Raw genomic sequence first — 26,792 nt, 5'->3', positions numbered from 1 at the left:
TTAACTAAAAAATAGTTCGTATATTAAAATAAAAAATATAAATATAGATAATCACTTGAAAATATCGTACCTCAACCATACTCTTCCTTGTGTATAATTATACCGAAGCACGTATGGATGACTATATATGTCGAACCACTAAACATATGTACCAAATGTCACGTCATCGATTAACATATTAAAAATACATTCTATTATAACAAATTCAAATAATAATAACATGCTATTTTTAAAATAAAGCCAATACTATCGAAACAAAATCACTTATAAATTTAGCAAATTTTACGTGATGTCTTGCGGGTTCAATTTAGCCAACCATTATAACCAACCCTATTGGACATTCTCCAACACTTTTATAATCTTGTTGGCTAAACTATAACATTAGCCAATCCCATGTCCAGTTTTATTCTCGAACTGCATAAATTAAAGATTTTTCTGTTATATATATATTGTAGATATTAAGGCAAATATTTATATACTAGAACCCAAAAAACTCAAGAGAGAGCTTAAGAGCATCTCCAATGAGCTCTTTAAACAAACTCATAACTCTAAATTTAAAGAGCAAGTCAAGAATTAGAGCTCCAACGAGCTCTTAGAAACTCTTTAAAAGTTTAAGAGCCCACTCTCTCTCCTTTCTTTTAAAGAGCATCTAGTAGCTCTTAACTCAATATAATATTAATTTCCCTCAAATCTTTTATCTCTTATAGTTAACTTTTTCCTCTCATTTATATAAAATAAATATAAAATGTGAATGAGGAGCCAAATATAAAGAGTAGCATTGGAGTTCTCACGTTTTCCAATGTATTTAACTTATTGGAAGCCATATTTTATATTATTGTTTAAGAAATGATTTAGGAGCACCGTTGGAGATGCTCTAATGCAGGAGAAAAACTGAATGCTTTTAATATAAATTCTCTGGAGATAAACCTAACACATTAGGTTAACTAAAACCACATATAAGTATGTGATTACACTACATACTCCTAACTGACCCACTACATCACAAAAAAGATAACCCAACTATCCTGAATTTAAGCTAGCTAACAGCTTCAAATATGTAAATACCCATTAAGTTACTAGGTCAATATACTTATTCAAAATATAACTACATGTACAAACACCTGGACACTTAACAAAATAATGAACACTTTTAGTTTAAATTCCAACAGCCTCCCTTACACTCAAATTTTCAGCAGAGTAAAAACCCAATTTCTTCTTCAAAGCCTTTGTAAGAATATCGGCAACTTGTCCTTCGGACTTGCAAAATTCAACTGTTATTTCATTATCTCTGACAAGATCACGAATATAATGAAATTTGATGTCAACGTATTTGCTACCCAATTTGGGGCCGACTGACATACCATGCACATTGAGCTGGAGAAATTTGGGGCTGATATGTCTTGCCCAATAGTTGAACCAAGAGCGAAAACCGAGGAGGTAGAGCTATATGCAGGGTGTTTGTGAAAGGTTATGCAGATCGGAAAGGACATAGAGCCTGAGCTAAAGAAATATGTTATAAGGGTAGTCTGCCAATATCATGACGTGTTTGTATGGGGGCCCAAAGATATGCCAGGCCTAGACCTCTCGGTCGCACAACACAAAATTAACGTGGATCCTGAAGCTAAATCTGTCAAAGAAAAGAAGAGAACTTTTGCAATGGAGAGGTAGAAGGTGATTGAGGCCAAAGTAGAGAAACTCCTGGAGCCCAAGTTCATAGAGGAGATTAAGTACCCGGACTAGTTAGCTAATGTGGTCGTTATCAAGAAATCGAATAACACGTGGAGGATGTGTGTCATTTATATTGATCTGAACAAAAACTACCTGAAGGACCACTACCCCTTGCCAAACATTGATCAGCTGATAGACGCCACTTCGGGATATCAGATTCTTAAGTTTTTGGATGCTTTTTCCGGGTACCATCAAATTGCAATGATTGCCGAGGATATCCCCAAGACAGTATTCATCACCCCGAATAGAACATATACCTATATCAAGACGTCCTTCGGTCTGAATAATACGGGGCAACTTTCCAGAGAATGGTAAATAAGGTTTTTGCAGAATAGATCGGTCGGAACATGGAATGCTATGTGTACAACATGATTGTGAAATCCTCATACAAAGTAGAAAGGCCAAATATCGTCCCTTTCTCTTCGTTGCGCATAACCGAAATTTCATAACTATTCCGGAATTTCAACAAGAAACAAGTTTCAAGACGGTTACCATCTTTGTTCAAAATCTTCGTCAGCAATTTCTGTGAAATAAAGAAAATGAAAAAAGGAACACCTAATACCAATTACTAGAAAATAAAGGGAACTAACCATTTCATCTGAGATTGTATCCGCCATTGTTAGGAATTTAATAAATTTCTCTACAATAACACCCGAAAATTCCATAGCCCTATATAAATTAAAACATAAAACTATATCTGACTTGCATGCAGGCAATGAAACAGGAATATAAATTGAAGAATTAGAATGAGAACCATACCTACGCAAAGTTCAGATTGAAGCGGCAAAGCAATGTAAGAAGACAACGAACGAGTTTTGTGCTTTGTGAGAGGACAGAGAATGAGTTTTGTGCACTGTAATGAACAATTAGGTGTTTAATATAATCATTACCAAGATTCAATTGAATACAAATTAGATGTTACTCCCTCCGTCCCTTTTTATCTGTCCATTTTGAAAAAAAAAACACATATCAAGAAACAATTGATTGTATGAACTTTTTCATTAAATACCTCTAATTAATATCTTGAAAATGGTGGAATATCCCTACTTTATGTCTTGGAAACATGAATTCAACCAAGTTTTAAATAAATCAAGCCTTGAAAATTGAAATTATGGAGATATATTTGAAAAACTATCATTAAATTAGTTTTGAAAGTATAAATGGACAGATAAATAGGGACAAAATTTTACTTCCAAAGTGGACATATAAATAGGGACGGAGGTAGGAAGTTAGGTAGGAAGTTCACTAAAGTGAATGCAGGCACCATTTGATTAAGAAATTTAAATTCACCATTTTATTATTTTTTGGGGTATGCGGAATTTATGTAAAATGTTTTTTGGGGATCAAAATTATTTCAGGAGAAAACAAAAGTTTAAAAATTAAATAAATGATAAGAACATTTTGCATTTTTTTATATTACAATTCAGACTAATTATGGACAACAATTTTTTTTTTAAAAGTAAAGCTTTTTTGATTACCTAATTTTAAAATTATTAATTTTTGGTAAAATAATTTATCCATCATACAAACTAAGAGAAAAGGAAAGAGAACATAACACTACACTAGAATAAACAGACAAGAAAAAACAATATCAAATATGAATGGATTACATTTTCAAGTACAACATTGAAACTTTTCTATCACACGCCAAACAAGGAACTTTATTAAATTAATAACTTGGGAACCAAATATTTTTTTGATATTATTTTAGTAATATATTTATTATACAAATTACGGAACAAAATTTAGGATAACTAAACCAACTATGCAGGCATTAGTCGGATATTTCTACACCATTAAACACCGACTGTCCCCTTTTGTATTTTTACAACAAGGAAGATTTATACATTGATTTACAAATAAGAAGCATTAGTTGGACTAATTTAAAATTTTTCAAAACATCATGTTCAAATAATTAAATTAAAGCTTTTTTGACTAATACATAATTGAATTCTTATTTTAAAATTATTAATTTTTTGTAAAATGATTTATCCATATTGGAAATTAAGAGAAAAGGACAAGAACATATCAGTACACTAAAGGGAAAATAGATTTTTTTGCCACTCAACTTATAGCGTTTTTAGAAACTTACCACCCAACTAATTTATTTTTTCTTTTCGTCACTAATGTTAGGTTTGGTTTTCTTTTTAGCCATCAACTTAGGTTCGAATTTGATTACTAGTATTATGATAATTTTTTTTATCACTAAACTTATTGCGTCTTTAGAAACTAACCACTCAACTATATTTTTTTTATTTTACTCACTAGTGTTGGATACAGCTTTTTTTTCGTCACTGAAGTTAGGTTCGGATTTAATTATTAGCATTACATATTATGTGTAGCATTATTAAAATATAGTGGTAGTATGTAATATTTTGATGATTTGATATATGTTTGTATATATATATATGTAGTACTTTTTATGTCTCTGAGGTCGTTTACCTTGGATGATAAGAATTTTACACGCATTTTATGGTCATTAAAGGATGTAGTTTCAAATATAACTTTATTTTTTTCTTCCGAATGAAAATTCAGCATTTGAATTTTTACACACAAAAAAAATCACAAAAATAAATTATGAAACTATGTTTTATAAGAGTCTTAATACGTGCTAAGCAGTAGAAAAAAGTAATGAGAGGGACGGAGGGAGTAAGGATAATATAAAATGATGCATTATATAGACAATCATCGAAAATTAAGTTTTCCTCTCTATTTATTTATCTTGAAAATTGTAATAAGATAAAGTTATTAAAAGTTTTGATGATAAATTTAAAAGAGATCTTAGACTGAGCTAGTTGATTGAAACTTTAATAGCGACAGATGATGCGTCATATCACTCGATTACAATCTTACGAGAGAAGGTGAATTGTTTGAAGTCTTAATTTCATATTCATTATTTATTGAATTTTTAGAATCTAATTACGATTTTTCCTGATTTTAATTTCCATCGGCTTATTTTATATTATTATTGCTATATATAAAGATATAAGCATACGACACATAATCAAAATATTACATACTATCACTATGTATAAATGATGATACAAAAAATTATCCTAATGCAAGTAATCAAATCCGAACCTAAGTTGGTGGCTAAAAATAAAACCAAACCTAAAATTAGTGATTAAAAGAAAAAATAAATTAGTTGGGTGGTAAGTTTCTAAAAACGCTATAAGTTGAGTGGCAAAAAAATCTATTTCCCTGCACTAAAATAAACATAATCAAATATAAATGGATTACATTTCCAAATAGAATATGAGAACTTTCGGACCAAATTTTGTCAATATTATTTGAGTAATATATTTATGATACGAATTACAAAACAAAATTTAAGATAACTAAATCGACTCTAAGTATATTCATTTTAGTAAATTTCGAAGATCGACTTTCTGATTCTGTCATTTTACAATAATGAATATTTATATTTTTATAAATGAGAAGCAGTAGTTTGACTAATTTGATAGTAATGTAAGAACATAATATGATAGGTAAAACAAAATATGAGTGCACAAAGGTATAGCAACATTATTTGAATTATATTATAATGTAAAAAAAATTCTTCAATTTCAAAACCCTTGCGTAGTGGACATAAGTACTACTAAACAATAATTAGATTTATGAAGGTACACTCGTATTCTTGTGTTGTCCAACTAAATTAAAAAAAATTATATTTGTAAAAATAATATTGAAGATAATGAAGGAAAAAGAACTAGAATTAATTTTATGTGGGTAAAATGTGAAGATCAACAAATGGGCAAATGCGAAGACCGGAGTTAATTCCTGCCATGTATTGTGGGTAAAATATAAAAATAAGAGAATTTGATAAATATACAATTTTTGAATATTTATAATCAAATATACTCTATTGTCTAAAATCTTGCAAATATACTATCTTTTAACACATACAAGGAATTAAATTACAAAAATATCATCTTTTCTCCCCTATCTCTCTTTCTCCCACCCGCTTCATTTCCCTCTCATTCAAAAAATGCATAGCCGGCCAACGATTTCCATCACGACCACCATACCCAATCTCTCGCCACCACATCACTACCTTTATCTTCCTTCAACCTCCATCAACGTCTCTAAGCTCTCCCACCAATGATATCGCCGCCGCCTGACCCAATCCAAATCACCAACAAGCACAACACAAACACATATACATATAGATATACTTACACACATATAAACGATTTTTACGTGTGATTGATTGTCTTAAGTATAAAACCTGATCCTTAGTTTCCCGATTCCTCGCTCCTTTCTTTTTTTTGTTAAAATTTCCACACTACTTTGAAATAAAAGAAGGTTTTTGTAACTGTTTTTTTTATGGTCTTTGTAACTGATTTTAATTGTTTGTTTTTAAATTGGTTTTGTAAGTGTTTTCAATTTTAATTGTTTGTTTTAAAATTAGTTTTGTAGCTGTTTTTAGTTGTTTTTGCAGTTGTTTTTGTGATATTAATATGTGTCCCGCAGGACACTCATTTTTCACCATTTGCAATCACTTGCAATTTATTTTGCAATTAAATGTAATTTTGAACAGATTTTTCCAATTACATTTGTGGTTGCATACAAGGTTGCTAGTAGTTGTAAATATCATTGCAAAGGCAACCATCCTATTTTTGCAATTTTTTTTGAAAGATAAAATTTTTACAATTTATTTTAAAAAATAACAATATTTATACAAAAAGTCTTTTACGACTGAGTATATATATGAAAAAACACCAAAAATAATGAATAATTAAAAATTTCCTGTATTAATTTTGTCAATTTTTCTATAATTATTGTTAAAAAATTCAACATAATAAGATATATAATGATTTAAACGAGTTCCTGTTGAGAACGGTGTGTTTGAGTGAGATATTTGAGTATAAGGGATGATCATTTTAATATAAATTTCATTTAAAATCTTAATTGAAAATATAGATATTCTAATATATTTTTTTAAATTCAAATTAAATACCCATGAAACACAATTTTATATATGTAGTCTATATAAATTTACTAACGAAGGAATTTGATAATTTAAAATGATTTTTTTGAATAAATAAAAAATCTAAAAGATTGTATCTTTGTAATATTAAATACTAGATTAAATTAGGGAAAATAGATTTTTTTGCCACTCAACTTATTGTGTTTTTAGAAACTTGCCACCCAACTATTTGTTTTTTCTTTTTACTCATTAATGTTAGGTTTGGATTTCTTTTTAGCCACCAGCTTAGGTTCGGATTTGATTACCATCATTATGATAATTTTTTTTGTCACTAAACTTATTGCGTATTTAGAAATTAACCACTCAACTATATTTTTTATTTATTTTACCCACTAATGTTAGTTTCAGTTTTTTTTGTCACTGAAGTTAGGTTCGAATTTGATTATTAACATTATATTAATTTTGTATAGCATTATTAAAATATAGTGGTAGTCTGTAATATTTTGATGATTTGATATATGTTTGTATCTTTGTATATAGTACTTTTTATATCCCTAAAGTCGTTTACCTTGGGTGATAAGAATTTTACACGCATATTATGACTTTTAAAAGATGTAGTTCATAAATAAATTTTTTTTTCTTCTGAATAAAATTTCAGCTTTTGAATTTTTACATACACCAAAAATCACAAAAATCAGTTATGAAACTATGTTTTATAATAGTATTAAAATACGTGCTAAGCAGTAGAAAAAACTGTAAACTAATGAGAGAGACATAGAGAGTTGTAATAACATAAAATGATGCATTATAGAGGACAATCATCGTAAATTAAGTTTTCATCTCTATTTATTTATCTTGAAAATTGTAATAAGATAAAGTTATTAAAATTTATGAAGGTAAATTTAAGAGAGATCTTAGACTGAGCTAGTTGATTGAAACTAATTTAATAGCGAAAGATGATGCATCATATCACTCAATTACGCTTTATCTTATCAGGGTGAATTGTTTGAAATTATTGATTTCATATTCATTATATATTGAATTTTTAGAATTCTAATTATGATTTTTCCTAATTTTAAATTTTCATCGGCTCATTTTATATTATTGCTATATATAAAGATATAAGCATAACATCATCAAAATATTATATACTATTACTATGTATAAATGATGCTACAAAAAAATTATCATAATGTTATCCGAATCTAAGTTGGTGGCTAAAACAAAATCCAAACCTAACATTAGTGACTGAAAGGAAAAAAAAATTAGTTGGGTGGCAAGTTTCTAAAAACATAATAAGTTGAGTGGCAAAAAAATCTATTTTCCCATTAAATTAAATTAAAATAAAATCCCCCGAAATGAATTTGAAACCGAGAATAAGACCAGCCGTTGCTGCTGGTTGTAACTTAGCGAGGTTGCAATAAAAGTTTCTGAGTGTCAGAGAAAGAGAGAGAGTGAGAAATTGAGAGAGAGAGATTCAATGGAATCAACACCAACAGCGCAGCAGCCGAAGAAGAGAGGAAGGCCAAAGGGTTCGAAGAGCAAGGAGGAGAGAGAGACGCCGTCTTCTGTTAAGAGCAGTTCTGTTGTGAAGATGCGAGGCACGGCTGAGAAGAAAGTGGTGGGTGCTGGTGTGGATGATAAGTATACTCAGTGGAAGAGCCTTGTTCCCGTTCTTTATGACTGGTTTGCTAACCACAATCTCATCTGGCCCTCTCTTTCTTGCCGGTAATCTCTCTCTCTCTCCCCCTCCCCCTCCCCCTCCCTCTCTCTCCCCCCTCTCTTTCCCCCCCTCCCCCCCTCTCTCTCTCTCTCCCTCCCTCCCTCTCTCTCTCTCTCTCTCTCTCCCCTCTCTCTCTCACTCTCCCTCTCTCTCTCTCCCCTCTCTCTCTCACTCTCCCTCTCTCTCTCTCCCTCTCTCTCTCTCTCTCTCTCCCTGTTCCCCCTCCCTCCCCCACTCTCTCTGCCCATATCCCTCTCACTGTGTGTATAGATGTGTTTGTATAGTTTTTGTTTAGGGTTTATGAATCTCTACCCATTTCTCTCCCTCTCTCTATGTATAAAAACTGTGTTCATTTGTGTGTGTATGTGTATCTAGGGTTTATGCTTGTATTGTTTTTTTCGTTTTGCTAATAAGACTTGGAATTCAGCGAGCTGGAATATCTAGGTTAGCTGAGAGCCTAGAATTAGGCACTATTTGTACTCAATTATTTGCTTTATAGCTTTGTTTTTAGGCAGGATGTGTGGTTAGGGTTTCTCAAATTGAGTTGTTCATTTCCGTGTTTAAGCTATATTTTTATTCAGTTTGAGCATTTCATGTGTTTGTTTTAAGATATACACATGGGTGTGTGTATTAGGGCCTTTCTATTAATGAGACTTCGATTGCTGGGAACTGAAAATTTTAGGTTAAGTATACAGGCGCTTGTGTTTGAGCTTATGCTCATTTTTTTGTGCCTTTTATGTTTATTTTTAGACATGAGTGTGGTGGGTTGAGAATCTCGAATTAAGTCGCTGATTGCCGTGTCTAAAATTAAAAATTAAAAATAAAATCTGATTTTGGTATGTGTTCAAAAGGATATTTAAATGTGATAAATGTGATGGATATTCTGTTCAAATAGTTAAATAGTTGTTTCTGTTGATTTTGAATTATTTTGGGGGTGAAGGAACACTGGGAAGCAAATTAATTTACTTGCAAAGCCTACAGGAGCATTTTTTCATTTAAGTCTGTGGGGGTACAGGGAAGGGGTTGCTAACTGGTTTAAGTGATTGGGATCTATTTTATGTTTTGTTGCTAAAATGATTGTAAGTAAAAGATGGGATATATTTTCGCATGGAGCTAGTAAATGCTTCTTACACTCTTTAATTTGATAAATGACTTGGAAAGTTCTTTATAGTTTTTCTGGAAGTAGTTTAAATCTTGTAATTAAAATTCATAAAATGTACATGCATGTTCAACTTGTGTTCAGGTGGGGTCCTCTGCTTGAGGAAGCAAACCAAAAGAATCGACAACGCATTTACCTCTCCGAACAGGTAAATAATTCATCATTTCTTTGTGCTAATTCATTTATAAGTGAAGTGTCACAATTATGGTCAGTTATGCCTCTCTTTAATGTATGAACTCCTAAGCCACATTGTATCATGTTCAGCTCCTATCATAATTTCTTCTTGTTTTGTAGACTGATGGCAGTGTACCAAATACACTGGTTATTGCAAACTGTGATGTAGTTAAAAAAAGGGTCGCAGCAGGGGACCACATTGCTAATGTAATGCTTTTCATTCCATATATTTTATCTCTCCTCATACCTTCTTGTATTGTCTCCCTAATTACCTGAATCTTTCAGTTCAATGAGGAATCACGCTCGCCGTTCGTGAAGAAGTACAAAACTATAATACATCCCGGAGAGGTATGCATCAACAGGAGATGTTTTTTTGTAGTGGAAGTGCTTGTAGCTTTGTCAAATTTCCTTTTATATCTGTGTTTCGTTCCATTGGCGAAATTGTGCTACCAAAACTATCTTCCCACAACTGTCCAGCACGCTTGAAGTAGTTAATTAGTTGTTGCACCTTGTTTAATTCTCTGCCATATGCTATGTGACCTATAACTTCTGTGACATATTTATTGGTCAATCTAATAAAATAGGTGGATACGGTGATAGTTTACTCCTTTACTCACATGCTCCATAATTTCTTTAATGGCCCGTTTGGGAACCTAGATCTCATTTGAAATTATGGATTTGATCAAATAACCTATTTGGGAATTTGGATTTGGATTTTATATGAAATTTAGACATTAAAATATTAGTATAAATCTGAAAATTTGAAATGACAACTCAAATCATCCATCATTTGAAATGAAATGCATGTTTCCAAACGCCCTTTAAGGGTATTTCTAGTGTGTGCCCATGGGTACACACTAACAACTACTTTTGACTTACGTGGAAGATTTTAATTGGTGGAGATTTTTGCGCATGCAGTGGGGCCATCATTATTAATGAATTTGTAGCCAATGAAAATGCATCACCTAACTAAAAAATGGTTGTTAATGTGTGTCCATGGGCACACACTAGAAAACTTAATTTGTTGAATACAAGGACATTTGAATCCTGATATTGGCAAGTACTAAGTAGTAGATGTTATTTTGCCATAATAACTAAAATCTTGTTGCAGGTGAACAGAATAAGAGAGTTTCCTCAGTACAACAGCATTGTGGCAACACATACAGACTGTCCGGAGGTAAGTGCAGAAATTTATTAAGATCAAATGGATGCATCCGAGTCATTGTATTATTGCATTGAAGATTTACCATCTTCACTATATACGCATGTTCTAAGGTTGTGAAAATTATATCTATCAATTAGAGATCAAATTACCCTGTATATTATTCACTGTTGTGTGATCCCATGCTACTTTAATAAATGGTTGTTTGATCCATTCTCATTTTCTTTTTATATTGTTAAAAAGTAACATTATCTTTCAAATCTCTTTTTGATTGTTATTGAATCAGGTTCTCATATGGGATATTGAGGCTCAACCGAACCGCCATGCAGTCTTTGGAGCTGCTGAATCTCGCCCAGATTTGGTGCGTTTCCTTTTGCCAGACTGAATTATCTCATCTTGTCTTATTATTTCACCCTTATCATGCGTAGTCATTATGTAATAAATTTTATTTCATGCCAATATGAAGATGTGTTGTCAATGACATCTGTAATTATATGAATTTTTAGGTTCCTCTCCCATATTTCAGCACACCATACAGCATGTAGGCACTTAACTAGTTGCTCACTGCTTCTACATTTTTTGTGAAACTATTTTAGGCATTCTAGGTATTTTTGGTAAAGCTACTGTGCACTTGAAAGTTTCCTGGGTGCTCTGATCTGTAAAATCTTTTGCTCACTGTTCCTGTCTGTAGGTACTGACTGGGCACGAGGATAATGCAGAATATGCCCTTGCGATGTCTCCTACTGAGCCATATGTGCTCTCTGGAGGTTAGAAGTTGTTACTGTTATTTCATCCAAAAACATCACATCTTAAGTATTATTATTATCTTTTCATGCTATAACAAGCTGTGTTATGAATGCTTAGCCTGCTTTTTATCCGCACATTGAGATGGCAGCATTAAAACAAGTCCCCTTACCTACAAATTGGCTAGTCACTGACGCACTATTGACTGTGCACTAATGAGCTAAGGTTCCACTGTGTTCTGCACTAATGATGTTCTTTAATGGCAGGGAAAGACAAAAATGTAATCTTGTGGAGTTTGCAAGATCATATAGCTGCAGCTTCTGGCGGGTCGATTATTAAAGCTGCTGAAAACCCTTCTATCGCTCCTCGCGGGATATTTAAAGGCCACGAGGATACTGTTGAAGACGTGCAATTTTGCCCATCTAGGTACCTTGCTTATACTTGACTATCATTTCAAGCTCATGAATGTCTTTTGTTGAATTGCTTTTGAGCCTATAGGCTATAACAGTATTTCTGGTCCTTATTTGCATCTTAAATTTTTTCATACCGTTTTTGTAGGATTAAGTTATATGAGTCTCTTAACCCTTAAAATTTTCTCTTCACATTAACTGGTTTGCTGCCACTATGTTTTATATTTTAAGTTTTTTATGATTCTGACATCTTCTCCATTAATAAAGTGCACAGGAATTTTGCAGCGTTGGAGATGATTCATGTCTGATACTTTGGGATGCTCGAACTGGTTCCAACCCTGTAATCAAGGTTAGATATGTGATCAATTAAATTGTAATCAGTTTGATTCATCAAACAGGAATATTTTGAATATTCATCAGCAATCAAACTTTAAATGATATCATCTTTAGCTATTCTTTGGTCTGTATCTTGTTATGATATGTGGTTAAAAGCAATGGACATGAGATTCACGTAGGGACAATGTATTGATTGTTGGGTCCAAAGTGCTATCTTGTTAAAACTTTGAAGATAATACTATTTTCTTGTAGTTCTACAGAAGTTGTGAGATAGTACTTCTTTAATTGATGACAGTTTAAGTTCAAGTCCGCGCTTAATGCGTATTAATTCTTACCGTTTGTCAGCATGCTTGAAATTCGAACATTTGAGCAGAAACTAATTTTAGAAATTTATAAATATGAACAATATTTCTCACTGAATGCCCAGAACTTATTGTATTATGCAGCTAATGTTAGGTGTAGAGAAGATATTGTTGTTCAGCTTTCTTTTTCATATTCATCTAGGATCATAACTTACCAATTGTTGACATGGATTCCTCGGACATTTGTTTTTAGGTTGCATTTGTGGTGAAATGAAGTTTTTGTCCTTTTAAAACGCATTTATTTTCACTACACTGGTTAATTACTACGGACCTAGTTTCACTGTTGATGGACTCATACATTACTCAATTTGTGCCACTATAGTTGGTTGCTTTCTCTTGTTGAGCTCGTTTTAGATCAAGTTTGACCTCTTTGCACTTGGTGCATTATACTCCTTAATATGGCGTGGCCCATTAGCAACATTTGTTTAAGGTCTTTGAAAGCTTTTACACAAGTTTGAATATTTTTAATACATTTAAAAAGGAACAACTAATCTATAGTTGGAAAAATACATGATCTTGCCCAGGTTAAAAGCTTACATGACTTGGACTCCTAAAATGTATGTACTTGCAGATTTTCTGTAAATGTTTTTCTGATTTTAGTGGTCCTGCTATGCTTTTGGTTAATAGGTTGAAAAGGCTCACAATGCTGATGTTCACTGTGTTGATTGGAATCCTCTTGATATAAACCTTATTTTAACTGGGTATAATCTCGTCTTTCCTATTTATTCTCTTTCCTTTTGGTTTTTCTTTTGAAATACATATATATATTTTAATTCTTATAACAGTGGTCTGCGTTAGACACATTTGCCTTCCAGCAATGTCTCTCTTCCTTGCACATGTTCATACAATATGCAGGTGATTTTTTGTTATGTGGATTATTTCAGGTCTGCAGATCATTCTGTTTGCATGTTTGATCGCCGAAATTTAAGTTCTCCTGTTCATAAATTTGAAGATCACAAAGCAGCTGTTCTCTGTGTTCAGGTGGTAAATTTATTGATTCTAAGCTCCAAATTGATATTTGCGTTTTGTTAGCTATGCTTGGAAATTATTGTTTTTAACTAATAGAGATAATCAGTTGACTGAAATCACTTGGTTAATGTTCAGTGGTGCCCAGACAAGTCATCTGTATTTGGAAGCTCTGCGGAGGATGGTTCTCTGAACATCTGGGATTATGAGAGGGTGAGAAATTTTTACAATGTCAAGACTATTTTGTAGGCATAGAAGTATGATGTGCAACTATAACTAATATCATGTAGAACGTCAATACCACCCAAATAATATCTACCATTTATTCGTGATCATCCAAAATAGAAATAGACAATAATAATTTGAATGACCCTATGCTTTATTGTAGCCAACCATCCGGATTTGTTCTGCAAGCCATATTTAAAATGTAGAAAATTGACCGGCTGCCTAATGGGAGCCATATGAGTTTGGTTGCGTGATTGTTATGTAGATCGTCGCTCGATTTAGAACTAAAACTAAGTGTTTTTGAGATGATTCTCATGCTATTTCCAAGTCACCTTGAGTATCACCATTTGCCATAAAATATTTTACAGAGTATGTTGATTTACATTGACAATTCATCTTTTTTTGCCATTAGATTGGGAAAAAGGAACTAGGGACCAGATCGCCTAATTGTCCTCCAGGGTTATTTTTCAAGCATGCAGGACACAGGTTTGATGTCTCATTTTATTTTTTTACATTTTAATTGCATTATTTTTTTTCCCCTGTCTCTCATCTTTTCTGTATTATTGAAAGTTATTTCTTCTTCTCTAAATTAATACCCCATTAAATGTTATTCTCTATAATACATATTTGGATATATTATACTATCTTCTGATATATGATATTATGGGCATATAGTATATATAGCTCCCTGTTATTGAAATCAATAGGTAAAGGATACTAAAATAGTTATGTACTTGTTAGTTATTTAGCGTTGATTATATAATGATATTCCCTGATGCATGGCGTCTTGTATATCCAGCTCCGTGTATTTGAATAATAGTTAAAGGAAACTGATTAATTGTGAAATGCTTACTAGCTATTTTAGCGTGGATTATATATTCCTATTCCCTGATGCATATAACACTTTGTACTCAAGCATGCATATAACACTTTGTACTCAAGCATTCATACGTTACCCCGTTCAAACTTTTAGTGCTGGGAATTCAATTTATTACAGGTATTCTAGAAATTGAGGTTGCTATCAGTTTTGTTAGATGCAAGATCTCGTTGCGTACAATTATGGCAGGATAAATATGCACCCCTTCTGACTAAATATGTGCTTACTTTTTTAAGTAATCAACGTAAGGTTTTTGCAATTCGGAATATGTAACTTTTTGTTGTGACCATACTATTTCATCTTTGACATTGTGCAAAATTTAGTTGGACTAGTTTTTTTGCAAGGTGACACCACCTTTTGCTTAATTCTTTTTGAAATTTAAATATTTTGTGGAGCTCATGTAAGCACTTGTTCTAACCAGAGATAAAGTTGTTGACTTCCATTGGAATGCGTCGGACCCATGGACAGTCGTCAGTGTATCTGACGACGTTGACACCTCTAATGGAGGTGGTACACTACAGGTATGACATAATACACCACATGTATATTGACACTCTTATTCTGCAGTATTTGGTAATATGGTGAATTTGTGCACGAGTACAGATATGGCGCATGAGTGACTTGATTTACAGACCAGAGGAGGAGGTTCTGGCTGAGCTTGAGCAGTATAAAGCTCATGTGGTGGAGTGTACTTCCAAGTCCCCTAAAATTTGATGTAGCTAATTTAGCTTTAGACTCTGTTATTGCATTAGTTTATGGAGATGTAGGGAAGAATGAGCTGGTAAGTGACTGCTGGTTTTTGATATCGCAATTTGAATGTTGAGCACTGTGATAATGGGTGGAATTTGAATGTGTAGTGCATGGTTATTTATGTTAAGATTTCGAGATACAGAGCAACTATCGCAATGAGAAGTATAGCCTAAATAACTAGTTATCCTTATTGCTGTTTGAAAAACAGCGTGACTCCACCCGCATTCCTATTCTTACAGTGTTTCTCAGTTCTCATTCGGCACCGGACCCTGAGTTTGATAGCAAGGATAAGCAAAACAATTCAAGCCAAAAAAAATTAAAAATCCAAACCGAAAAAAATTTATCCCAATTACACAGAAATAAAAAATTTGGTTTCATTTCCGGATTCTTGTGGAAATTATAAATACATTTTCCAGAATAAGTTCGTATACTAATTTTGGCAATGAGGATAATGATAAGAATGACAGGGTCAGCAAAAGATGATGCTAAATCTCTGTATCCCGGTGTCTCTGTACCATTTCTTCTGCCTCGAGAAATAAAAGAGTACTTCATCTTTCACTATAATTACAAGTACTTTTCATCTTTTTTCTAGAATAATAAAGCAAAGTTTGTTGGTAAATCAGTAAATGTAATTATAGCAGTACTTCTTTACCACCCCACCAAACATATAATCATGGGATGGGTGCGGTTTTAGAGTAAAACTGTAATCGAAATCGCAAATATTCAATTTTTAAAATTAAAAACTGCAACCGAACCACCGGATAAGTTTCGGCTTCGAAAAATTTCGGTTCAGTTTCATTCATTTCGGTTTTGATTTTAAAATCGCAATAAATATATATAAGAAACATACTTCTGAATTGAAATAATAGAGAATATATGTTGATTCAATATAGACTTCAAATTTAATAATGAACTACATTATTATATTATCGAATTTAAACAAGATTGGATTAATAATAAAACTTATATATTTTGTAGGTATCATGATAGAAGAAGATTAGCGACTCAACTGTAGTGATGCTAAAAAAAAAGTGTTCGGTGGAGGAACACGTTCGGACAAAATAATTTTAACAAAATAACCTCAGCACACTTCAACCCCACTTCCAGGTAACCTACCTTGCCTCCATTATACCTTTTTTTTTCCGCCAAAATTGCCTCCATTTCACTTTGTTCATTACATATTATATATAAATAATTATATAAATTATGTGTAATATATATATATATATATATATATATATATATATATATATATATATATATATATATATATATATATATATATATCTGTGTGTGTGGGTTTATTCCACCAGAAACTAAATTAGCTTGGAAACTAGTCCCTGGACAGTTTTTCATCGCTGTTCTTAACTACATAAATTACTCATTTGTATATCAAAACTCACTATTTTATATATGCAAAATCTGACAAATATAAATATATAAAAAACACATATATGCAACGTCTATCATCATCATCTTCAATCATACGGAATTGATGAAGCTCCTAGCTTCTTTATCAACCCTTTCCACTAACCCCGCTATCACCAACAACCATGATTTGTCTATCACCCTTTGTCATCATAACTTACCACCACCAACGACTATCTACCACCAGCACAAACCTCATCCGGTCATTTGCTACCTCCTACAACTATAATTGATCGTCGGTAATTGACCACCAATATTAATTATAAGTAAATATTCTCAATTATCAAAGATAATAACTGATGATTTCACTGCATAAAATAGTGAGTATCGAAGGAGTGGTTTCTAGTTTATAGAATAAAATTGGTTTCTATTTGATCACTTTATATATATATATATATATATATATATATATATATATATATATATATGAGTGGAGATCTGTGGGGTACTAAAATTAGTGAGAATTTGGAGTCCTTAAGATCTACCGTTAGATCTTAAAAAATCCTGCGGCTGATATTTAATGGAGCAAAATACTACAAAATCAGTTTTATACAATTTTAAACGCTAATTCCAACCCATATCCCGCATCCTCCCAGGGCTTGATTTTCGCTGGGATAAAATCGAGGTGCGGGACTCCACGGACCTCATTCAACAACTCAGTAGTTTTTTGCAGGACGATTTCGGCATTATGAGTTCAAGTACTCACCATTCTCCCCATCTTTTATGTTCTTCACTTTTGGTTTGCATGCCGAATTTTCGAGCACTATCATACCAGTACTGTATGATCGCAGCATTGTACTTCAATGGGTAGTCCTGCGTTTCGCGCCTCGAAGCAATCGTGACCATCTGCTTCTTTTTTGGGGCTTATTTAGAAATTGGTGGGGGGATTGAGGGTGTGATTTTAATGGGCTTTGTAAGAGAGTATACAGTGATTCAGAGTTCTACGAGCATCAATGGGTAATCGTATAAAAATTGTTATGTTAGGGTAGAACATTTAAGACCGGGCACATTTGGGTATTTTGTTTTGAGTTAGTTTATTGAAAATTTAAATTCGTTTTCTTGTTCTTGATGTTCCACATAACGTGTGTCTTGCAAATTATAGTAATGTCCTGCAGATGCACGCTTTTATCGAAGCTGCTACTACATGGACGAAAGGGTGAAAAAGATATTAGAAATTGATAGAACAACTGCAGGACACGATTGCATACTGAACTCCGTAAAACTCTCATCTTGTTGTAACCGCCGACTGACTCGCAGTGTCCGCAGAAACAATACAAACATAACACACTTTGCCGCTGCTTGAAAGAAATTAAAAATAAAATATTTTCATAAAAACAAAACAATAAAACTACCATCCGTCGGATCATTTTAGAATGGAGGGCTTAGATTTGGACTCCAAGACTCCAAATAATTATAGTACTCCAAATAACTTTTGTCTATGTATATATATATATATATATATATATATATATATATATATATATATATATATATTAGCTAAAATTATAATTCGATTTAGTATTATTTGAAGTTTTAATTTTATTTTGACCAACATATAACACTTTAAAAAATAGAAATCAATGTTATTCTACAAACTAGAATCCAATGCGATATTGTTATATGTTTGTCAAAATAAAATTATATGCACTTGCCGATATTAAAACTTCAAATAATACTAAATCGAATTATAATCATTTGAAATGAGGCAAGTGTATCGAGATTATATGCAATACTAACATTGTTTGACGATAAATTAAGATTACTACAATATTAACAGGAACCAATTTTTTTGTTTAAATTAAATTTATTCAGAATAAGAAAATCCAGATTAGAACTAAAATTTGAATTTGATATGATCTTAATTAAAAATTTATCATTTTCTTCCTAAATTTAACTCGAACCGGAATGAACCGAATCCAAATCAAATTGAATACAAATTATCTAAAACAGAAATTAGACATGAACTAAATTGTCGATTCGAATCAGATCGTAATAAAATATATTATGACAAATATACATCTAAACCAAAACATTTCCAATCCAAAACAATCTAGTTATCTGAGTTAAGAAATATTTTTTCACTTTGGTAAAATGTTGATTACATGAATATATCTTTCTTTTCTTTTCGCGTTCAACTTTTTCTCAATATGATTAATTATTCATTTTCGATCATATGAAAACTCAGTATATTTTTAATCAATTCATAAAACGGAAATTTTTTCGTATATCATATTCGATCCAGACTGAATTTCTTCATAAATGATCAATGACTCGTGCATCTAAATACATAAATTTCTCGCATATCTCATTCTATTCTGACCGGATTTCTTCTACATTCAATCAATGACTCAGTTACAAACAGACAGACTGTGTATATCTACCTTGATGCAATGAATTGGGAAAAAAAAAGCTCTATTCACTATAGGAATATCCTAAAATTTAAAATCTATTTTGATTAATATGTTCCTCTTCAATCCCATTTGCATTCACTTTTCCATTTCTGCAGTCAATTTTTTCATATAAATAGTAAAATAGTGTTGGCAGCCACACACATAACAACACATTCTCTCATTTTGTTTCAAATGATGGAGCAAACAGCAAGAACCAAACGTGGATTTTCATCTCCAGAAGGTGCCGAAGAACAAGATACCTTCGTCGAAAAACGACCAAAAACTCTGGTGAAGCAAGAAGAAGACGACGGAGACTTGCTGGCATGGCTCAACATGGACGATGACTCAGCCATTGAGCTCTATAAGATCTTCGAAACCGAGTTCGTTGCTCCACCTCCCTTCAAACTGAAAATCTCATCCACGCCGTTTAGCTCGCCGAAGATATTTCAGGCGTCGGCGTCATACATTACTATAAATAGTAACGGTGATGAGTCATGTGGGTCCTCCTTTTCTGACGCTAACTCGTCGGTCATGGCAAGTGTTGACTTAGGTTGTCTTTGTTTTGATAGTGGGAAGAGTGGAATAATGGAACACGGCGGCGCGCGTGATAAGGTTGTGGTGGCACGTGAGAGTGTGAGTGAAGGGGATGGTCAGATGGATGGTAGGAAAAGTGGGTTTGATTTTGATGATGACATGCTGGCAAGTTTTTTGGGTGAAGATTTTGTGGGGACCAATTGAGGACTCAGTACGGTTTTCTTTATTAGCAAAAGTAGTATCATTTTGTATTCAATGGAGAAGAAAAAAGATAATGAATTTATATTTTTTAATGATTGGATATTTTATTTATCTTATCAGTATCATCAGATTTAAAATTATCATACAACAATAGTAACCAAAATTATTTGTATGACTTATTTTTTGTTGATATATTTCGTAGTATCATGACTTTTCTAAATTTAACGAGAATATATGGGGACATATCGTGTATGTTTTGTTCGATAAAATGTTAGTAGTCGGAGGAGAATATCTTTAAGGAACTTTGCATAAGAAGGCATTTCAACTATAGCATCCATGAATGGAATGTTAATATGCAACTTCTGTAGTATGTCAAGAAATTTACCGTACTTCTTCTCTAGCTTAGCTTTTGCCAACCTTTGTGGGAAAGGAACTGGTGGCACATATGGTGTAATAGGAACAACAGGTTCTTTCTTTTCTTCTTCCAATGCCTTTTTCTCTGTGACAATTTCAGACATACTTCCCTCACCATCTTCTTGAGCATCCACAGTGCTTTTGTTCACTCTTAACTCTGGCTCTTGCAATTCCTTGCCACTCCTTAAAGTTACAGCATTGATATGACCTTTTGGTGGTTGTTCAGTTTGGCCAGGAAGTTGGCCTTGGGACTTTGTAAGTTGATTCAATTGTAGAGCCATTTGAGCCACTGAAGTTTCTAGCATTCTGTTTTGAGCTTGCATATCCCGATTGATCTGTGTCTGTGAAACCATAAATCCCTCTAAGAGAGATTCCAAATTAGATTTCGGTGGTTGAGCTGTTGCATTCTGAGATGATCCCTGTTGAAAACCTGGTGGATGAGAAAAGTTATTTTGCGGAGGGTTCGCCTGATTGTTCTTGTAAGAGAAATTTGGATGGTCCCTCCAACCTGGGTTGTACGTGTTGGAATAAGGATTATACTGTTGCCTTTGATTTTGATTATAAAGGGCATTTGCTTGCTCCATAGTTGCATCAGGTAAATTATTTTGACAAGCATGTTGATTGTGCCCTTGTACCCCAAAAATTTCACAAGAAGCATCCCAAGTAGTCGGAGGAGAAATTGGTGAAAGGAAAAAAAGGTGCAGGAGCTCTTTTGTTTTACTTCAATTTGATTGTGTAGCAGCAAGCCAACAATGCTTGATAGTTGATACTCCTGTAATATTTATTAATGGTACCTAACTTAAAACTTTCAAATAGTGATATTAATATATTATTATTATTATTATTATTATTATTATTATTATTATTATTATTATTATTATTATTATACATACCCGCACATTTGGAATATATGCATATAGATGAAGAGATAGATTTAGACTTATTGTATCGAAGATTGGTATACAGCGAATCAGTGGTACTAATAAGTCATAGTGCAACAAACATTACTGATTCTTGTATCTCTATGTTTTTCATGTGTTTAGCTTCACAATTGCTCACGGAGTATTATATTGATTAATTAATCTTCTGTATTCAATAGCTCATAGAATTATTATATTCAAAGAATGAGATCAAACTCCAACCCCTTATTTTTAATGGTTAGGAACTAAAAAAAGCCGACGAATTTAAAATATTTACTCGATTAATAATCAGGAGTTAAATCTGTGAAGTTATTTATATTTTAAAATTTATTTTCAAAAATATGGTTAAAATTATATATAAGATTGTAATTTTGATCAAATTATATTAGTTTTTTAATTTGTAAAAGTTGCAATTGAGAGTGCATTCGAGATTACACACCGTATTTTCAAAACAAAAATTGTATATTGAATATATTTTTAAAAGATTGTTATTTTTTGACGTATGATCATTAGCTTTCAACAAGGGAACAATTGCATATTGCGAATGTTATAGGATAGTTTAAAATGATTTTGCAGTTGAAATGCCTAAAATAAATAAATTGTTTTTGATGACATTGTAACCGACAAAAATAGTTGAAGATACATTTTTTGAAGTTTTTTGTTTCTGTTCCTTTTTCTTGGACAAATAAATGATTTTATTAACATAAAATATTTAACAAAAAAATATCGGAACCTAGTCGGGACAAACTCCAAAACTATGTGAAACAAAGAATGAGCTAAACAAGTATTCAAGTATTACAATGACATCTCGACCAATCCAACCTACATCAGTTTTGAAACTAGTAGCATTGACCTTCACATAAGCATCATATGTAGACCTGGCAAACAGTTCGTGTCGTGTACTTTCGTGTTTTCATGTACTGAACTCTAAATCCAAACCCGAACTGTTTCGGTTTCGTGTATCAGTTCTGGAACACGTATGACAAGGCTGTCGTATACCTATCAAATAATAATTCTAACAATTCCTCCTAACAATGTAGCAGGGCAAGTCAGAGTCGATCCCACAGAGACAAATGTGTCAAACACTAGTTATTTCTGACCAATTTTAACTAAGCAAGGAACACAATAATATTTTTGAGATTTATTAAACTAATTATATTAGAGCAATTAAGGATTTTATCAAATAACTAAAAACATCCAGAATTAAGTATCCCCACTAGCATGAATCAATGCAATTACGACTCCCAACCCCAACTAATCAGATATAATACTCGGATAAGCTGATGTGTTCGAATCTGGAGCTGACGGAATCCTCGCCGTCGAGAACGGCAACGGAGGAGGTCTCAGCCCGAGACAGAGAGATAAGTTTTGTATGGTCAAAACCAAGTAAGAGATTGCTTCATTATTTGTATAGTCTTGTCAGGTAACTTGAAACTTATCTGTATTTCGACTTATGTGTGTCTTTCTCTATTGCCTGCCATATGTTCGATCAAATGTCGCAATGAGAAAGGATATCAGGGATTGGAATTTTTGATGTCAGTACTTGATTGATTATTCTTCTTGTTAATTGATTTGTGCAAATACCCTCTTTGTTTGTTATTGTTTTAAGTGTTCTCTTGGTTTTTATGAGACTATGCTGTAATTTGAAGTCAACTGCATGGTTTACTTGGTAATATTTTGTCTGGGATCTGTTATTTGGGGAGCAGTATTTTCTATCATTGTATTGTGGGCAATTGTTTTTTCGCTTGTGTGAGTGGGTTTAACTGTGGATTTTGAATTGACTGTTTTTCAGTGATGTTTTGGTAGTTTCTTGACTTAGATCAGATGTTTTTAGTGTTGTCTATAACGTGTTATTATCTGTTAGCTTTTCAAAGGTATCCTACAGTTCGAAGGTGTGCAACAATTTCCGGTGGATGGATGAAGTTTCATAACAAATGAGTTGCGCAGGCTATTAAGAATGGTTTGTTTGTTTCCTATTATGAGGAATTCGGTACCTTAATGGGGTCTGGTACCTTTACGGGGTCTGGTTGATGGAACCAGTAAGCTGCATATGTGTGGATATGTTATATGTTATAGCATATAAGTTTTACCTAGGTTAAGATCTGGTTAGTGGAAGGAGGGTGTATAACGGTAGATATTTAATTAGGATAACTTAAAAATCATTATTTAGGAGTCAATACATTCAATTTTTACCATAATTAGTTTAATGAAACGGACTAGGATTGAATAGATTGATGGATTATAAAAATATAAAAAGTTTATAGGAGTCATATCAGGTTTTTTAAAGCATAGAGTAGGCTCTCATTTTAGGAAGGTTTAATAATAAAATTAAGTTAGACTTGATATGATCACATTCAATAAACAATATTTTAGGAGTAATTATCGATCTTGCTAATATAGATGCTTTAAAATCCATTTATTCCCGAATCTTTCGTATTTGAGAGGCTATTGTATTTATACTTAGTTTACGAGACTTGTTTTTGCTATTATTGTTTCACAAGAATATTTTAATACTTTGTGTCTAACCAAAGTTTTCACTTTGGTTAGACTTTTTAATCTTTTCGCATTTATATCACTTTCTTTATAAGTTCTAATATTTCTTATTTTTTTGAATAAGATGTTATGTTTTTTGTGAGGAATTATATGTTATAATTCGTTTATTTTTCCACAATTTTTACTTTTTTCTTATATTATCATTCTTATGTTTCTCTTTGTTTACTTTGATTTTCAGGATCATGGAAAAAGACCTTATGGGTTTTCTTATGAGTCTTTAAAGTCTTATTATCTAAACGTCCGGAGATATCTTTGCGTATCTTTCGGTTAGATGATAAACTTTTTTAGATCAAAGAAATCCCTGATGCGGCTATTGTATCTATGATACAACTCATCTACGAGCATGTAGACCCTGACAAAAAAAAAATCAGATATAATACTCAAGAGGAAAGATGCGCCCTATAAAATACCATTAATCTCTTCCGAGTATTAATAGCTTCTCTAAATATACAATCAAGCCTATTTCCATGGTATCATGCAATTTAGAGACATTAAACACAGCATCCTGGCTTTCTAACAATTCATTCTACCTATTTCCATGGAGAATTTCATGTCCTTATTGGATAAATCACAACCATCTAAATCCAACTTCCGATGGTAAATAGATATTGGTTCGAACAAATCACATAATCATACCTGACATGCAATTGCTAATTAACACAACTCAATAAGCAAGAGCAATTAAATAATCAATTTGGGGTTGGGGGAATCATGCATCTATCATAGCTAGGGTTCAACTTAACCCCGGATTATAAATCTACTCACTCATAATTAAACTAACAAAACACAAGTTATAATAAAAACACATAATTTAACTATTATTGAGAATAGAGAAACAACCTTCAAGCTTCAAATCTTGAACAAGAAGAAAAGTAAAAGTCTCCTCTCTTCTCTCTCTATCTCTATGTATGTATCTCTAATAAAAACTAATTGATCTCTAGAATAAAAGTATTTTAATGCTTTTATGAAATTACAAGGCAGTCTCCGAAACCGAATAGGAGTCTGTAACTAAAATTCGCAGGTCTGTTTTCTCCACAGTTTCTGGGCTTTTCCAGTTGGGTTTTGGATATTGGACCATCTCTGAATTAAAGAAAATTCTCTAAGCTTCGCGTGGGCTGTAAGATCGTCAAAATCTGATGTACGGAACTCCAGATATGGCCCAAACAGCGAAATAATACGTGTAGCCCAATAAATCCGAATTTCCATCCAAATTTGAGTCCAATTAAGCTTTATTTCTTCAATTCCTTCCAACTTTAGGAATTCCTTGCACTCTACAATAAAAACATTAAAATCTATTAAATAAATATCCAAATCAATGCAAAATACAATTAAATATGAGAATAAAATCATCTAGAATATATATAAAATATATTCTATCAAAATATCCCCACACTAAGCATTTGCACGTCCTCGGACAAGTAAGCGAACTAAAATATCTATAACTAACTACCATCATTTTCGTAGATGACATGATTGCATTGAGCGCATGCAACAAGCCGTTAAACCCCTAGGCAGCCCTAGTAGGACGAGTTTTGTCTCGTGAGGGTTTGTAGAAGATATACCCACAAAATCCAATATTTTCTACCAAGTCTCAAGAATGCAACTAATATGAATGCAACTAAAAGAATATGCATATACAATCATGAAAGCATTAACCTCGTCAACATATAATCTTCAGAATAGGCAACATTCAAGGCATTCATCTGTCTCACATGTTAGTCATGCAACTCATCCACTACAAGTACGGACTGTATCGTGTGTGCTTAGCATGCTCTCTAATGAAACAAAACAGAGACCAACAAACTTCAATAGAGTCTTAACCATGAGCCGTTAATCAGAACTAAGCTTAAACACTTCGTTACATTAGAGTCAACTATATAGCCTAGGGTCACCAAGGAATATGCCTCTCTTAGGGGTGATCAGAAAACCGCCCAAACCGCATAAACCGCCCGCACCGCACCAAACCGCACCACAAAACGCGGTTTTTAATTTTTGTGGTGCGGTTGCGGTTTGAACTTTTCACAAACCGCGCGGTGCGGTGCGGGTTGCGGTTTGACATATTAGTAGTGCGGTTTAAACCGCACCGCACCGCGATATTATAAAATATATATTTTATATATATATATATATATATATATTAGTGTGTGTATATATATATTAGTGTGTGTCAAATAATATTATATTATATTAATATATATTATTTATAATTATGTTACATGTATTTGTTAAATCTTTTCAAATAATAGTTAATTATTATTTTATCAATCTCGCATTACTATTATACCAAATTTGTATAAAATGATTATATTATTATAATATGTCTCTTTGTAATTAGTACTCATATTTACATTTTTGATTGTGTTTTTTAGTAGTTGTAGTTTTGAAATGATAAATATCATATAAATTCATTACAAGAAAAAAATTTTAATTATTATATATTTAAATTTTATTTCGAACTTCAACTTAAAATATTTATTCTTAAGCGTACAAACCGCACCGCACCGCATTTTCGTGGTGCGGTTTACGCGGTTTTTATACTAGCGTGGTGCGGTTGCGGTTTGAGTTTTTAACCAAACCGCATGCGCGGTTTGGTTCGCGGTTTTAACAAAAAACCGCACCGCCCGCACCGCGATCACCCCTAGCCTCTCTTATATTTTTCTCTTCTTTTTTTTTCTATGCTCGGTCTAAGGTCGGGACGCTTCCCAGGGTAAGTGAGTTACGACCACCATAAGACTTCGCTAGCTTATTCTTTTTTCCCTTTTTTTTTTCTATCAAGCAATTCTCCAGTAACCAAGGGTTGTGAAAA

General features: G+C 32.6%; 2 protein-coding genes across 2 annotated transcripts; both read left to right on the top strand.

The window, feature by feature from the left end:
* Positions 1 to 8,029: 8,029 nt before the first annotated feature.
* LOC108200089 (WD-40 repeat-containing protein MSI4) lies at positions 8,030 to 15,687 on the top strand. The gene is made up of 15 exons (XM_017368156.2): positions 8,030 to 8,386; positions 9,625 to 9,688; positions 9,835 to 9,921; positions 10,000 to 10,062; positions 10,826 to 10,891; positions 11,163 to 11,237; positions 11,568 to 11,643; positions 11,887 to 12,046; positions 12,298 to 12,379; positions 13,356 to 13,429; positions 13,613 to 13,709; positions 13,833 to 13,907; positions 14,332 to 14,405; positions 15,218 to 15,317; positions 15,400 to 15,687. Exons 1-15 carry the CDS (start codon positions 8,139 to 8,141, stop codon positions 15,508 to 15,510), a joined length of 1,452 nt encoding a protein of 483 aa, XP_017223645.1. The 5' UTR covers positions 8,030 to 8,138; the 3' UTR covers positions 15,511 to 15,687.
* Positions 15,688 to 19,559: 3,872 nt separating this feature from the next.
* Positions 19,560 to 20,102, top strand: LOC108198052 (uncharacterized). The gene has a single exon (XM_017365833.1). The coding sequence runs from the start codon at positions 19,560 to 19,562 to the stop codon at positions 20,100 to 20,102; it is 543 nt and encodes a 180-aa protein (XP_017221322.1).
* The last annotated feature ends 6,690 nt before the right edge of the window (positions 20,103 to 26,792 follow it).

This window comes from Daucus carota, chromosome 8 (assembly GCF_001625215.2).
Source record: "Daucus carota subsp. sativus chromosome 8, DH1 v3.0, whole genome shotgun sequence".
NCBI lineage: Eukaryota > Viridiplantae > Streptophyta > Magnoliopsida > Apiales > Apiaceae > Daucus > Daucus carota.
This window is presented reverse-complemented; position numbering and strand designations above follow the sequence as displayed.